Below are 15,917 nucleotides of genomic sequence, written 5' to 3'. Positions count from 1 at the left end.
TCTTCGACTTGTTTCTTCGCCTAACCTTTTTAAATCGTCTTTATATACACTTCTTTTTTTTTCACAATCGTAATTTTTTCATGAGCTGCGACAAAACACGACACACATATCGCGACGAAGTTTACTGGACAAAATCAGGGCCGTTTTTCCCCCACGATTTTGGGATACGCCCCGCGATCACGGCGCCTCAAACTCAGCTCTTCTTGCTTCGACTAGCGTTTTTTCACCGGCACAAAATCTCGGATAATTCGTTCCGTACGAAAAATCACCACCTGCGAAAATTCACACGATACGCACACACATGTATCTCACACGCATCGTGGTTCGTCAAACCAGATACCTACGAGACATTTTCCCCTGCTACGAATCATCCAGACGAAACCTGTGTTATTATCTTTCTCCACTATGTGGCGCCACAAACCCGATTTCAGTAAAGGAAAGTAAGATTCCTACATTCAAAATAACGACTTATCCTTTTAGTTGAATTGGCGCTATGGTCGGTGCAAAATGAAAATCCATCCGTTGACAAAGGTAATACAAAATATTTTCTTTTATTATAATAAAACTCAATTTTTTTCTTAGGAAATCAATTATTATTATTCAAGGATGACTACGTTTACATTGATATTTTTAAAGAATGTAACTTTCATCGATATATTTTACGAAAGAAAATGAATTTTTTTCGTAGACACAAAAACTAATAGATATCATTTTCAGCTTGCCTTAAAACGCATAAATGGATTCCTTCTCTCTTCCCTGTCACCCTTTACGTATTTAAATGAAGATATCTTTATCGAAAACAGGTAGGAATTTAACACGAGATCGTTCCCCCTCTCTACTGGTTGTTGGTAGAGCAGAAGCAAATGCATTCAGTAGTAGCCGAAACAGGTTTTTTCAGGACCTGGCTAGGAACAGAATGGACAGGTCGACAGGTAAAGATGCAGGATCCTGTCTCGCGCGCCATCATGCATTCACAGGTATCGTGTCTCGCATAATAATGTAACGTAATTCCAATACACACTGTCTGCGTTTTGTATCTACCATGATCGACACGTAGAAATTATCTATCAGTAGCATCTCTTGCATAGAATATTATCTATCAATCAGGAATATCTCTTGCATACACTTAAGTCAAGGATCAAAAAATGGATAGTTGATGATTTTTTTTATTATTTATTACATATCCCACATTAAGAGTACACGTTACAATTGCTTGAAAAGGCTTCTTGTGCTTGATTGATGTAACAAGACGGTCATCGATACTTCATCGATCTGAAAGATTTGGGATAATCGACGCCTTGTTCACGAGATCGCGTTACCGACAACGTGATCGATGGATTCTGAGAATGAAAGAAGCAATGAAATTAATCACGTATGTTCACTCGTATCGTGTTCTCAATTAATTTGCAACAATTGACACATAACCTCTCGGCGCGATGCATCTCCTCAATTAAAATCGAATCGTGTGACGATTGTCTGGATTAATGATTAAAATAACCGTTTTATCTTTCTTATATTCCAGAATATAATCCATAAAAATTAAATTAATTTTTTTTTTTATTTCAAAGTTCAATCATTGGCTCAAGTTTGCACATGTGCTGTAATCACCGTCTCGTTGTCTTCCTACGCGGGAAAGGAACCAACTTTTCATTCGTCGTGTCTCGCAGCTGTTCACCAATCGCAACAACGTGGGCGAAAGCGACCTCACACTCAACGAAAACTTTATATTTTCGAAAGGTGAACAAAAATCACAGATTTCTAGCCTTCGAGCCACCCACGAGACGGTAAAACCCACGTTTTTCCAAGCACCTGCGCGGCCATACATTAATACTGGTTGATACTGGTTGGTTAATACTGGTTGATCGATCGATCGATATCGCCTCTGACGTAACAGTACGTGTTTGAATCCCGTCTTTCCATTAGCCTGTTTCTTAATAACCAATCTCTCGTTCATAAATACTATAATAATGAATTATTAGAATTAAAAAATTTAAATCTCGTGAATTTTTGACGATAGAAAATCATAGTTGATTCGAAACCTATTAAAAAGATAATAATTAAAGGATCTAGGATTAGTAATTAGATAACAAGGGTAGATATAATTAAAACAAAAATACAGTTTTATTACTATTTACAATAAATATTCAAACTCGCGATTCATTGCGCGTGTGCAGCGAGCGGAAGTAGAGAAACTGACACCAGATCACGATCCATTTCTGTCGAACTGCGGTACAATATGACATCAGGGTTCTCATGTACTGCCACGTCGTTGTGACAATAAACACGCGGTTTACGGCCGCAAGATCGCACATGTGTTCACGTGCACACGCGCTTACGCATTTACGTACGCGTAAAGAGAGGTTGGCTGTGTCGTGGGCGAACACAGGAAACGTGCAGTCTTGTGCTACCCGCATGGCTCGGAATGCACGAGAATAGAATCGCGTCCGATCGTATCCGTGTACGCCCCTACACGCGCGTGTCCATCTGTCTTGGTGCACAATAGAAACGACACCCACCACCGCTCGTGCACTCAGGACAGAATTTATGTTTGTAGAGTGGTGGATGGATGTAGTATCAGTGGACGCTTGTATATTATAATGATCGGTTAACTACATCCTCTATACCGATCGCGCGTGTACGCGATAATGGTGTGTACGATACACCTGTGTGCAAGCTGTGCACAATACTCGCGCTTGGAGATGTACAGGTTGTTTCTCGACTCCAGTTGTACGGTGACTAGGCGGAAAAGACGATTTCTTCGCGGAAAAAGATGAAAGACCGATATATCCACGGCGTCGGGATGGTTTAATTAGATATAATTAGATCCTTTCTGTTTACCGATTTATTGTATACATATGCTGATTTATCGTGGCACAAAGGGGATTTTAGCTTTCTAAAAAAGGAAAGCGCGCGACCGTGTGATTTTTGTCGACAATTAGGAAAGTAAGATTTCGTTCACGATCAAATTTCCTCGAGTTCGACTTTCTTCCTTTTTCTTTATCCGTGCCGATAATGCGTTTATGCGAGCTTACACCGTTCCTTTTTGTGCCATCGAATCGAATTCCTACACCTTTTAATATCGATGCGACGCCCCAAGCAACGGAAGTCTTGCCGGTTCCCTCGTTTAACATGTGTGCAAGTGAGTTGCACGTGTTTCCATCGTGTATGTCTCGTTTCGTAACGACGTGTGAGTGGATTGTGTCGCATGCGAGACTGCTTCGTATTACGCTGCTTCTTGGTTGCTACCTTGTCAGGAATTCAGACGGATTTAGACGGACGATCGATGTGATTGAGATGTCGCATCGTCCAGAACTCCCTTAAGTTTCCTTCGATCTTGCTCGTGTTCTAACTAGAAATTTATCGATATTGAGAGTAATTATTCGTACATGTAATTATTAAGGATCTTCCCCATAGAACTAGTGAACGAGTGGAATGTTTACGATAATTAACGTCAGCACGAACGTAAGATTCTTTTTTCACGCGGTATACGAAACTCATCGAAAGTGGCACGAGACTTTACGAGTTTCATTAGCAATGCAAATTGTAGTTCGTTGCTTCTTCGCGTGAAACTGTTTCGATGGATAAAGAATATTTACCTAACAACGTCGAAATTCACGGTAATTTAATTAAAATCGAAGATCTTAACTCTTTAGAAGCAATAACCCATTCTTGCTATGCATTGACAATTAAAATTAATTTTTTTTTTACGCATAATTATAAGAAATTAGTCGATCAATCGATTTTAGTAGAAACTCTCACGCGAAGATGTTTGAGTCATAAAAGGTACTTAGCTCTGTCAGGTTACTTTCTATCGCCATAAACGCATCTTTATCCTCGAATGCCGAGAAAATAATCGCGGCACATTCGCAGTTCCCATCCATCTTCTGGGGAAACAATAGGTCGTCCCAAAGGAGGAGAGACGAAGAAAGACGAAGAAGGCAATCGCTTTCCTTTCTCAGAGGTACGAGTTAAAGAACGACGACCGTAACGAGGCTTTCGCGATCTTGAAAGCAAGAGGAGGTCTATGAATTTTAAAACTGTCTAATCGATAAATAATTAATTATACTTCGTGGAATATCCGGTTAAGCGCACTGTTCCTCGAACGATAAAGAAAAAAAAGGTGAAAGTGAAACAATAAAGGAAATCTCGGAAACGGGCGAAGAAATGGCAAAGCTTGCGTGATCTCGAAAGCAAGAGGATAGGAGAACCACACCGTTGGAAAATGGAACTAAAAACTAATGGAAACAAGATAGATTCGTTTGTCCATAACCGTGGAAGATGCGAATATGTGTAACGAACGGTTAATTTGGCTGCGTCACGCGATTCAGGAAGGCCGTTATACGCGAAGGACGCTTCCCACGTTATTTCGCGTCAGATGCTACGCTACTTATCCAGGGACACGTTCAAAATAATTTTCGAGTACCGTTGAAACGACCAATTTAATTCAGCGACGTCCTTAATTATCCACGAAGGAAGTTCCAATTAATATTTTGACCATTGAATCTAAAAGAAGAGTTGCAATTGCACGATGAACGAATTTCCTGCACTGGGATGGATGGATTGCGTTCCTTCGCGTTTTTAGGATCTTGTAACGAGGATACGATTGCGTTTTCTGCCTTTCAGGTGAATAATTGGTATCTGTGCGAATGGAAAGTGTACTACGGTTGCTATGAGAATACGAACGAAGATCGATTAAGTTTGAAACGAGGATGCAAGACTCTCGTTGCAGGAAATTTGGTTATTATTAATTAAGGAGCACGATTGGCTTGAGAAAAAAGTTGAAGTTAAACATTTGGACCAGAATTCGACGAGACACGTCTCGGTTCGCACGAGATCACACGAGATGGTCACGCGCTACCAGTTCCAAGGTATGGATGTCGAAACGTGGTGTGTTCGACAGAAGGTTTCGGGTTCCCAGATTCTCCGTTACGTCTTATATTAGGTCGTCTCGTAAATTAATCGCTGATAATTATAATATAATATTTATTCTAAAATTTCCCATAGCGAACTCCGTTTCTGCGGAGAAAATAAATTTGTTACATAGTTAGAGCTGTGTGGATGATTTCATTATGGCAACGAGAGCCGAGGGAAAAATGGCGAATTTGTGCCGGAAATATGAAATTCTTAAGCAACGAAAGTATCGTATGCACGGTCGCATATTGCACGGCGCCGGAAATGCGTAATACCCCGTGGTGAAAACTCGATCGCACCTTCATCATATCCTGAAATTAGTTAGTTGGTTAAAATTCTCAGAGCTCAGGAACAAGTTTCACCGCGATTAGAATTCTAACGATTTATGTCACTTATTTCTTAATTGCTATAAAACTATTTTCCCACGTACGATATTTAAAAATTTCTAATTGAAAGTTATTTCGCTACTCGATTACAGAGCTTATACAATTTAAGTAAACCATTGTGTTATCATTCGTAAAAAAAATATTCCACTAGTGTATTTTTTATTATAAATCTTATATTATAAGAAACTTTCGTGCTAATGGATCGTAATTGATTCGAGTTCGATTCGTTTCACGTGAGTTTCAAGTTGCACGCGATCTCTCTAATTGTGAATCACAGGAAGGCATCGTTGCAACTTGACCTCGAGCCAATCACCCGTTTCTCCAACTCATACCGCGGAAGTTCGATTTTCAGAAAAGAATTATCTTTTACCGACTTATTGCCGGAAATCCCTCGATGCCCTTATCTTGCCTTCTACGGAATTATACCTCATATATTCGATAAAATATCGTCCTTCGAGAAATCTGTGTCACGTACGCTTGATCAACGAATAAATAAATGCTAGAAAGCATCATTAAAACGATCGGTATGATTCACATATATAATTATTCCCGTTTCCATCTTGTCTAAATGATAGATAGTACAGATCCACGGTCTTTCCATGCAAGAACGCCATATTTACTCATCGTCACTTTATCGTATACAATTATCGTTCGATTGCACGAGCCAAGCTTTGATCAAAGATCAACAAATGAACCGTGATTTATTGCCATACTATTAGTATATCCGAGATACCGTCGAATCATGTAGTAGCCAGTGCCAAGAATACGTGACAAAACGCGCAACTCGATAAATGTCCACGTGCGTTTCGAGTAACGAGTACCATTGTCCAACTATGGCTTTACAATTCCCTCGGGGTGAGGGGAACAATAACCAAATATAATAATAATAATTTCTGTCCAACGTAATTTTACGACTTAGCTTTTTTACCTCATAACGGAGTGGTGCATGAAGTAACGGCACCTGGGTATCGACGTTAATTAATCGCATCTTGCATATGTCCGAATGCAGTCTTGTGTGGTAACTTCCGACATTCCTGCTGATTTGAAAAGAATGAAATTCATAGCCAGTGCGTGTACGCAACTATACGCGGGGACACACGTGTACGTGAGAAGTAACGTGCACGATAAGTTGACGCAGCAAGATGCGAAACGTTGTCGCAAGGAAGGCAGTTGCGTGCGTAATAAAGCACGCTGGGTGGTGGAATTTAGACAATTTTCAGTAATTGACATTGTTCCTTGCGACCATTCCTCGATTTTTAGTTCACGGATAACGGTATTAAATTGTGGTTTGTTAGCGGTATAACGTCGAGTAGTGGAATAGCGTGGAACAACAAGGATCGGAAAATGCGAAGGGATCTATTAAGATCGTTAAACGTATTGTCGAAATAATTAAAAATTACTTAAAGGATGTAAACAGAGTTAATTATATGCAACATTTTCGAGCGACGTACATTTACAAAATAGGAATAGGGGATAAAGAAGCAGGCGTGTGCCACAATCGAGTATGAAACACCACACCCTTGGTAGGGCCGCACCCTTGGCAAGGCGCGGTCTATTGCACCTTTCCACCCTTGCGACACGCAAACATACGCCGGATCATCACTCCACCGTTTCCACGTAATGAAGCCACTTTAGCATGATTACACGTGAAAGCATCCTGATGAAAGAGGAAATGGACGTCACACGGAAATAATGGACGTTTTTCGAGGAACAGCTCGTATATCTTTCGTGACAGAAGCTAATAATTCTAGCGACAACGCGAATCCTCTCCCGCTACGATTTCGATCTCGATTGTAATTATAAATCTGAACGTGACAACGAGGATCCGTTAGAAATTAGAAGCGGTTTGACGCACGAATCGTTTCCAACTCGGAGAGAATATCACTTTCCGTCTCATTAAAGTCGCGATCTTGTCAGCCATTTTCACCTTCTTCCGGAAACGAGCCCCCACTTCCGGGTGTACGCGCGATTTCGCGACGAACAATGCCCGTTCGATTCTATTCCACGGCGTATGCCCCTGTATTTCCGGCAATACTTAAATCGCTTCCACTTCCGGCGGAACTTAACCTATCTAACCGTGACGACGAAAATAAAAATCGACGAAAAATGAAGCTTTGCGAACTACACTTCTCTTTCGAAAATTGTTAAAAAATAAAAAATTACTTACCGATATTTAATATTTCATTAACGTTAGGAGTTTCTTTTTCTTCGATATTGCAATTTCATTTTAAATAGGATTATGAGATGACCGAGCTTCGTAAAATTTGTTTTATTACCAAGATGCTTACTGTTATGCAAGAGAATTTATTAGCATTGGTAGAGTGGCTTGTATCGGATGAGCAACATTACTTCCATCGTACAAGTACTGCCATTAATTACAACTTCGCGTGAACTTTGAACTTTTCACGGACGTTTTTCGTTTCAGAAGTTCCATCCAACTTCTTTTGAATCTGTATTCTACGATTTTCTACGATCGCCGGTTGAAGGTGTAGAGCATAACGAACGAGACTCGCATGGATCCGCGAACGACAGGATGATATACGTCCCGATTCTCCGGTTACGATAGATCCGCGGTTGAAAGACGATTTATTCCCTCGCGGCGTCTATTGTCAGTGGATGTTTGTCAGTGGGCGACCAGAATTGTTTACCCTATGACATACTCGCCGGCCTCTTAGTCATAACTTACTCGTCATACGATATTCAACGAGGCTACAGCGGCGTAAACGTGACGTACGTTTAAGATAAAAAGTATTTTAACAATGGAACATGAGCGTATGCCTCGGTCGTAGAATTATCAATCGTATTTGTCGAACGTGAGATGCGCCTCGAATTTCTTCCTATATATATGCAATATATAACAGGAAGTCGAAGATTAAATGGAATTCTCATCCTATCGTTTTGATACCACTTATCGTCTATTATAAATTAGAGAAGAGAGAAGGAGAAAAAAATAAACGAAGAGAGAATAAAAAATATTGCTTTTACCGATGCGGTAGAATAATTTTATACTTCCCGATCCGTTTGGGATTGCTCTTTGTCGTGTGCAAGGATATTCATCGCCCCTCGTTGCCATCTGTGTCAACCTCGTTCGAAGAAAGTTCACGAACCGTGTAATGTAAGTAAGTAAGTCGATCGTCGGAACGCAAGTAGGTGTTGCTGCCACTCCCGAATTACCGATCCTACACACTCGAAACCAATTAATCCATTATATAACGCGTACGTCATAGAAAGAATAATTACTTTCGTCGTTAATTAAACGCGCGTGACGTAACGTTCGAGTTCTGTTCGAGATCACTTGCAAATAATCCGTCTGAATAATTTCGATGTTACAATGACTGTACGTTTCCCTTTGTTGTAAATTCAAATGCTTCCGCTTGGCCCAATTCGCCCAAGGAGGTATTGGATATTTTTTTGATACGTGACACGTTTTCAAGAATGGCCTGAAAGGAACGGAAATTGGTTATTAAGCTTATCGAGCGAGATTTAACACCTGGAGTATGACTGGTCTAGTTTCGCCTGCCCTCGATGACTTTTCCTTTTTCTTTTGCCGGCTATAAATTAAGAATACTTTTAAGAATAAGAAAAGCTGATCGATTTTTACTTTCCGAATTATTACGATATCCAGTTTCCTCATGGGATATTCTCATACTCGAAAATCGGCCAATAGGCGTTCTAATTCATTCTTACGGATACTTCAGCGCAAGATCAATCAAATCCCAATTGAAATGTAATTTTTATCGTTTTTAGCGATATCTGACACATTTGATGAAGTGGATCTGAAAGAAACGACAGGCTTAAACGGTTTCGAGTCGCTTCAACGATGAAAGCAACACTCATGGGAATGAAGAACTCATCGAAGAACTATCTCGTGGACTAGATGCCGTCGGCGAATCTTGTTACAGCGAATGCCGCGGGATATGCAATCGAGAGATATGCTTCTCTCGATCCACTTAAAATTTTTTGGACTCCGTTACTCTGGTTTTCTTGCGCTACTTGCAACTAAAGGATGCTCGCATTACAGTACATTCGTATCGCGCGTAGGGCACACTTACTTCTAAGAATTTCCACTCGTTAAAGTAGATCGTCGTAATAAGAAACCAGTAACTTCCACTGTGACACATATTTTATCTCATAAATATGTTTATTTAATGATTTTACTCGTATTTGCGTGTTTAGCGAAAATTTCTCTACCGTTTTATTTGTTCACTCTATCTCTAGATAGAGTGTTTATTCGGATTATCGTTACAATTTACTTCTTGACTGACAGGATAATTGTCTCGTTCGTGTCAATTGGAAAAAAAAGCAGTCAAGTAATTTATAAAACCTATCCAATTTTCAACGAGTGGACAAATTATCGATCGTCGTAATTAGCAATCGATCTTATTTAACTTATTATTCTAATTTCGAATTATCTCGAGGATCGTGTTTTATAACAAATCTTTGAACAAACAGCACGATGTTATCGAATTTAGTATACAGTTACAGACGAAAACAACACCCATGGGAAACGAGAGGAACTCGACGATGACCATGGGGAAAGAGACCGTTCGATGTTGGGGTCCCTCTGAATGCATGCAGCACGGAACGGTCCCGGAAATCAGTCCCGTCACGCAGACCGGAAGCTGAACGATGCCACGACGATGGATTGACACTAAATCCCATCGCCCATTCTCTTCTTTTTCTCTCTCAATTCGATACAATTACCCTTTCCGTGTTAACAGGTTACGAGCCAAAATAAAACCCTCTCGCTGTCTTATTTAATTTTTAGAAAAAAAAAAAGAAAAAACAATTATTTCCCCGTACGATAATTTTACGCAAAATTTTTCCACGATGCTTAATAATCTTTTATCTGTCCCATTCTTTTTCAACATTCCTCTTCGAAAGGACCTGCAATTGTCTCGTCAAAATGAAACTGCGCGTCGAACTGTACATCGATACCGGCGCTTTGTCGGCCCGTTTCCGCCACAGTCCCGTAACCTAAAATTTAAAGATCCTCGGGGCTAATATTTTCAGATTGTAACACTCGGTTTAAGACGATATTCGGTTTCGATACAGGCGAACAGGTTCGCCTTGCAAGGTGAGATGCGTGCTTCTCCCGTTCTTTCATTCTCTTCCACCTTCTCTGTCTGCCGCGTTTTCGTCTCGAAACCCACACGAGCCCTCTTATATTCGTGTACTGTCGGCGCGTCGGTGCGCGTACGTGCACACGTAAGGGGCTCGTGCAGGTGCACAGTGGGCGTGCGCCGTGCAGCCTGCGAAAGAATTGCACACGAAGGAAGAGACTCGGCTGTGGGAAAGTAACGCAACACCATGAGAGCCTGGACCGCCGCTGCCAAACTCCCATAGCGGCGTGTATAGTGGTGCTGGATGCGCTCGCTGCGTGCACGAGGATAAAGTGGCTGACCACCGTGGTTCCGATATGCTCTCTGCCTTCGCCTTTCCTGTCTGTCAAGCCTGCTTCTACGAATTGCTGAAAATATTTTTAATCGTTACAGAATCTCTGTGATTCTGTAACAATAATGGTACGATTTAATATAATAAATCTTTCGTAGAATATAATTTTAAAATATGATCGAGTCTTTAATATTTGGAATAATATAGGATTGAAATGTTCTTTAATGAGAAAAGTTTCCAAAAAATTGAGAAACGACAGATCTTAAACGTTATCCAATTTTTCCACGTCGAAATTATATAATCTGTAAAAAATCTATTCCAGGAATTTTATTATCTTACCAATCCTGTAGTTTTCTTTCATCAAAAAAGTGCTTTGTGAGGGAGCCACGATATTTTTATCGCTTCGAGTGGTAGGACTTTTCAGATATGAAAGAGATTTTTACGATTCCGGGGCTGCTTCGACCACAATCCTCCACATTGTACGGAATTTAAGTACTTTCTAGGTTAGTCACGACGCTTTCATTGGTTAAAATGTGGAACGTTTGATGGAATGGAAGGAGATCTGAGTTACGGCGCGCCACGGAGGTGCCTCCATGATGAACGAGCGAATCGAAAGTCACACTCGAGTGCTCTTTTTCGCATGACATACATGTTTCAGACTTATCTGCCGATTGCAGCTGCGACGAGTACGATCTAGTTGCCGAGGCTAATTGAATTTTCTCCTTGAGATCGTCGTGGAACGAAGCCAGACCGCCGAGGGAAATGCTTCTCACAGGAGGCTCGTTGTTCGCGACAAAAGGGAAGAGTGTTGCACCAAGGAATCGCGATATCACGCGTCTCTGAAACGACACCGACGTTGCACCGTGTTTATTTCTTCTTACTTAAGGGTCGGAGAGCCCCTTATAAAATCCATCTGATCGTGCCGACATTGGAATCGGAATGCTGTGTACAACAGCACTTTGGTCTCGAATAATAAAGAACGACAATAAATATATAGATAAGAATAAAGGGAAAGCTTCTATCGAAAAAATTTGATGCAAGGAGAATATAATTTTTAAATTTGGCGAGTGAGAAGTATCATTTTCAAAATTTCTGATCGATGTACTTCCAACAATAGTACCTGTATTGTGTGTACGAGCATCGAATTACTAGGCCACCCTACAGAAATTCCCTAAGGATATTCTGCTCAGGTATAACGATATACCTTCCTTTTCTTACGATTCTCCACTCAAACAGCACCCTATTCTAACGCTCATCGATTTCGTTCGTGTCGGTTCTCTTCGTTGTGCCATTGTGAACGAAATAACGTTCGTAGAAAAAAAAATGAATAAATATTTTCTTTTTAAAGATAATCGCTCAAGGAATTCATAAGATCTTGGAGAAGAATATTCATATTACGTGGCGAGAGAAATCAGTAAAAATGATTATGACCGACAAGAAGGAAATAGAATTGGCCGCTTCTCTTCCGGAATGAAAGGAAAAATATAACTTTCGTTCGTATCTCATCTTCGATGGAAACACATTTGTCCGTTCTAGATTGTATCTGGAGCACTAGAAAAGGAAATTTTTTTTTTTTTTTTATGGGAAATAATCTTTAATTCTTCCGCGAGTACGAACATTTTTATATAACGAATTATGAATATTAAATTTATACCTTTACTCCTACGCGAGTTTATCGTTTCTCTTCGAAGGAAATCAACGTGAAATCTTTTTTTCCTCCTTTCGTACGTATGTAAAAATCGCCGCCCATACGTCCGTGTGATTTCGTGTGATTACGTAGGAAGCAATCCTTGTTCTTTTGTAATTTTATTTCCGATTTGTCAATACAGGCATATAAATAAAATATCGAATCTTCTTTAAGTCCAAAGACGAAACTTGCGTAAAAGATAACTCGTCATGGGTGATTTAACTATCGCGTAGGAGTTTATCAGAAACTAGACTGTTGTAATGTTTTTTATTTCCTATTAGAAAAAAAATTGTCTTAGAAGAAAAAAAATTCACATTCTCAGTGAGAAATATTTTAGAATATCGAAACAGATTTTTCAAACGTTTAAAATTATTTATTTCGAAAAATTCGCATACGATTCGCATCCTTTTCGAAGAAATTCACTCATAAGTTTTTGTTAGTTGCTATTTACATAGATTTATAGAGAGCTTGACAAGTTTTCTGCTAAACGAAAGGAGTAGAAATAACTAAACATGGCAGCTATTAGCGGCTTGACTGCATTTTTTTAAGAATCTCGAAAGTTGCGCGTGACATCCATTAGTAGGTAGAACTCGTTGTTCCAAAGACGTTTGTAATTTACACGCTTAGGAAGCTACACGAGACGTTTACAGAATTTCAATCGTCATTTAAGGCGTCACCTGTCACAGGTGAATTACTTCTCACCCCCTGGATCGCCTTATAACACTAAAAAAAAAATACCAATGAACACTTGTACCCACGTACTAAAAACTTATGTAAAATATCAAATCTAACTATCTTATATCTTTCCCCCTTTTTATACGACGTCGTTAAGTTCGTCGATATTCAAATTTGATCACGTATCTTCTCGCTTACGATAAACATTCTTGTCAAACCAAAAAAAGAAACCAGAAATAACTTGTACTACGAATAAATCATTTACGATTTTATTACATTAAATAATAAATTTATAGATTTATAAGAAATTAAAAATAAATAGAAATTAACGAAGAAAATTTTTTTTTACAAATTTTTTTACAATTTTTTACAAATTGAAATGCTTATTTTAATATCATAATAAAATTTTTGATAAAAATTATCAAAAATTTTTTTCAATTATGATGGAAAAATCATTTACGATTCTATTAGATTGAATAATAAATTTATAAATTTATAAAAAATTAAAAATAAGTAAAAGTTAACGAAGAAAGTATTTTTTTATTACAAATTGAAATGTTTATTTTAATATCACGATAAAAATTATCAAAAATTTTTTTCAGTTATGATGGAAAAATCATTTACGATTCTATTAGATTGAATAATAAATTTATAAATTTATAAAAACTTAAAAATAAGTTAAAAGTTAACGAAGAAAATATTTTTTTATTACAAATTGAAATGCTTATTTTAATATCACGATAAAAATTACCAAAAAATTTTTTTCAGTTATAGTGGAAAAATTTGCTACATTAAATACAATATTTAATAGAAAATAATTGCGAAATACGAATATTTAAAAAAAAATTACGTATTGAAACATGAAAATTTAAAAAAAATTTATCGACCACATATTTCCTTTTTTAAAAAATAAACCTCATTAAACCTCGTTTCGCCCAATTCGCATATCTTTTATCCTCGCCGACTTGTACATTTCCTAATATATGCACCCCTGAAAACCAATGAAGGGTCAGCGAAACGAGACGAAAGCAAAAAGCGAATTAAACTCCGGACATCCTTCTGGCTTACGAACGCCCATGCGTTGCTGAAAAATTACAATCTTCGAGATAAAAAGAGAAAACGCATAAAAAAAGAAATCGAAATAAAAAAAGGGAGAGAAGGGTGGACACACGACCGTAGGATACCAAGCTTCACGCCCCCGCACTCACACAGAGAGACGTAGTATAGTATAGAACGGTCGACGAGTCTCGTACGCTCGCAGGAAGGTCGTTTTCTTTCCTCTACGCCTCGTAAGTTTACTACGTCGACTTTACACAACGGCACACGCGTCCCGTACCCTTCAGTCGTAGCGCAGCTCTCGTCGCGTGTGGAACGGTCGCGTATTCGGTGCGACGGGTGATTTCAACGCTGGACGAAGCGCGTTTTTTATATATTTTTTTCTCTCGTTCGTGCATCGAATTTTTCGCAATCGTTTTTCGTAATTCGAGATAATAAAAAAAAACTGAGAATATTAAAAAATAAACTCGTATTTCGTGAATCGTGAATCGTCGACGAAGATAGTTTTTTTTTCGCGCAGAGTGTATCGTACCGTAGTGTATCAATCCGAAAATTAATATCTTAATGGACGAAATCGAAGAGGATTTAACAGTGACTATTCAATAGATAATGTGTTGTTAATCGAAGAGACGTAATATCAAGGGAAGAGAATTCATCTCGCAGCGTCGTAAGCGGCGTAATATCGTATTGGATGCACTCAATGCCACTTGTTCGCCAAGTGTAAACATGATTCCCGCGCATTGACGTATGCACCGGACCGCGTATGCGGGCTGCACTCAGCTGTGAATTCGTAAAAGTGAGTATTTGCGTGTGAATATTCATAACCGTTGTCGTATCGCCAACGATAATCGATCCTTCTTCGTCCATTTTTCTTTGGATACACGTGACGATATCCTTATTAGACTGCATTCGTCGGTATGCGTCTAATCGAGGAGGATATAATTAGCACGATCGATTTTATAGTATATCGAATTCATATCATGGGATAGGAAACGTTCTTAGAAACGTAACGTGTTGCCGCTTTTACGCATTATCGAGTTTCAAACGTAGAATAGTTGTTTATTATTAATAAGGGGGGGTATACAGTTAACGCTGTGAGAATGGTTGCCGCGTTTTTATTCTTCTTTTTTCGCTTCCTTGTTATGGAAACATTTAACAATCGGGCCACGTATTGGCTTCCTCCTTGAGCCGTTTCACGCGTTTCGTTGGTGTTTAGCTTCTGGCGCGCAGCTGCGTCGTTCTTACGTTGTTTACGCGACGTTCAAGGGCTTTCCCTTCGTCTATTTAGTCATACTGTTTTCGCCAATACATACGAAATTGCTACGTCGATGGCACTTACTTTTTTCTAACCGCCACCAGGTACCAGGTTAGCTCGGCAATCACCCGCTGCTCCATGATAATTATCGAACGTCCTTCACCACGCTTCTTTCCTTTTGTGGCCTTGAAGAGGGAACCTGAAGAAATTACCTGTTATATTAAACGTTCTATTCTCGATAAATATATATTATCCTATCTGGAATGAAATAGCTTTCGAGATAAGAACGGAATCGGAACGACCTGTTTTCAAAATTTTAAATTTCTTTTCAGCATCGGAAAAATCTAAATTTGTAATTGGTTACTATTATCGTAAATGGCTCGATCAAAATCTTTATTTTAGTAAAAATCAAAATTCGTTACGATAATAATTTCGAATTTATAATAAATAAATCGACAGCAATAAATATTCAGTTATATATTCAGTTATATTACAGTTTTTAAACGGAAAGATAAATTTATGTACCAAATATTCGAAAGAATATCTAATTGAG

General features: G+C 38.9%; 2 protein-coding genes across 3 annotated transcripts in view; both read left to right on the top strand.

Annotated features, from left to right (window-relative positions):
* Positions 1–376: 376 nt before the first annotated feature.
* Positions 377–13,299, top strand: LOC107996208 (uncharacterized). Of its 2 annotated transcripts, XM_062083945.1 has the most exons (5): positions 377–531; positions 718–803; positions 880–977; positions 1,569–1,737; positions 9,045–9,449. In XM_062083945.1, exons 1-5 carry the CDS (start codon positions 508–510, stop codon positions 9,052–9,054), a joined length of 387 nt encoding a protein of 128 aa, XP_061939929.1. In that variant the 5' UTR covers positions 377–507; the 3' UTR covers positions 9,055–9,449. The 2 variants fall into 2 exon arrangements, 1 of the variants encoding a protein (XP_061939929.1); XR_009832410.1 differs by lacking the exons at positions 377–531; positions 718–803; positions 880–977; positions 1,569–1,737 and adding exons at positions 7,428–8,412; positions 12,040–13,299 and having other exon boundaries at positions 9,045–11,881.
* A 1,050-nt stretch (positions 13,300–14,349) lies between these two features.
* LOC107996187 (uncharacterized) overlaps positions 14,350–15,917 on the top strand; it is a 36,086-nt gene continuing 34,518 nt past the window's right edge. Inside the window, exon 1 of the mRNA XM_017054116.3 lies at positions 14,350–14,905. The gene's annotated coding sequence lies outside the window, so the exon portion shown is untranslated. The remainder of the gene's footprint in view (positions 14,906–15,917) is intronic.

Source organism: Apis cerana, linkage group LG13, assembly GCF_029169275.1.
Source record: "Apis cerana isolate GH-2021 linkage group LG13, AcerK_1.0, whole genome shotgun sequence".
Lineage (NCBI taxonomy): Eukaryota > Metazoa > Arthropoda > Insecta > Hymenoptera > Apidae > Apis > Apis cerana.
Note: the sequence above shows the minus strand (reverse complement) of the source record. Positions and strands in the feature narration are given on the sequence as shown.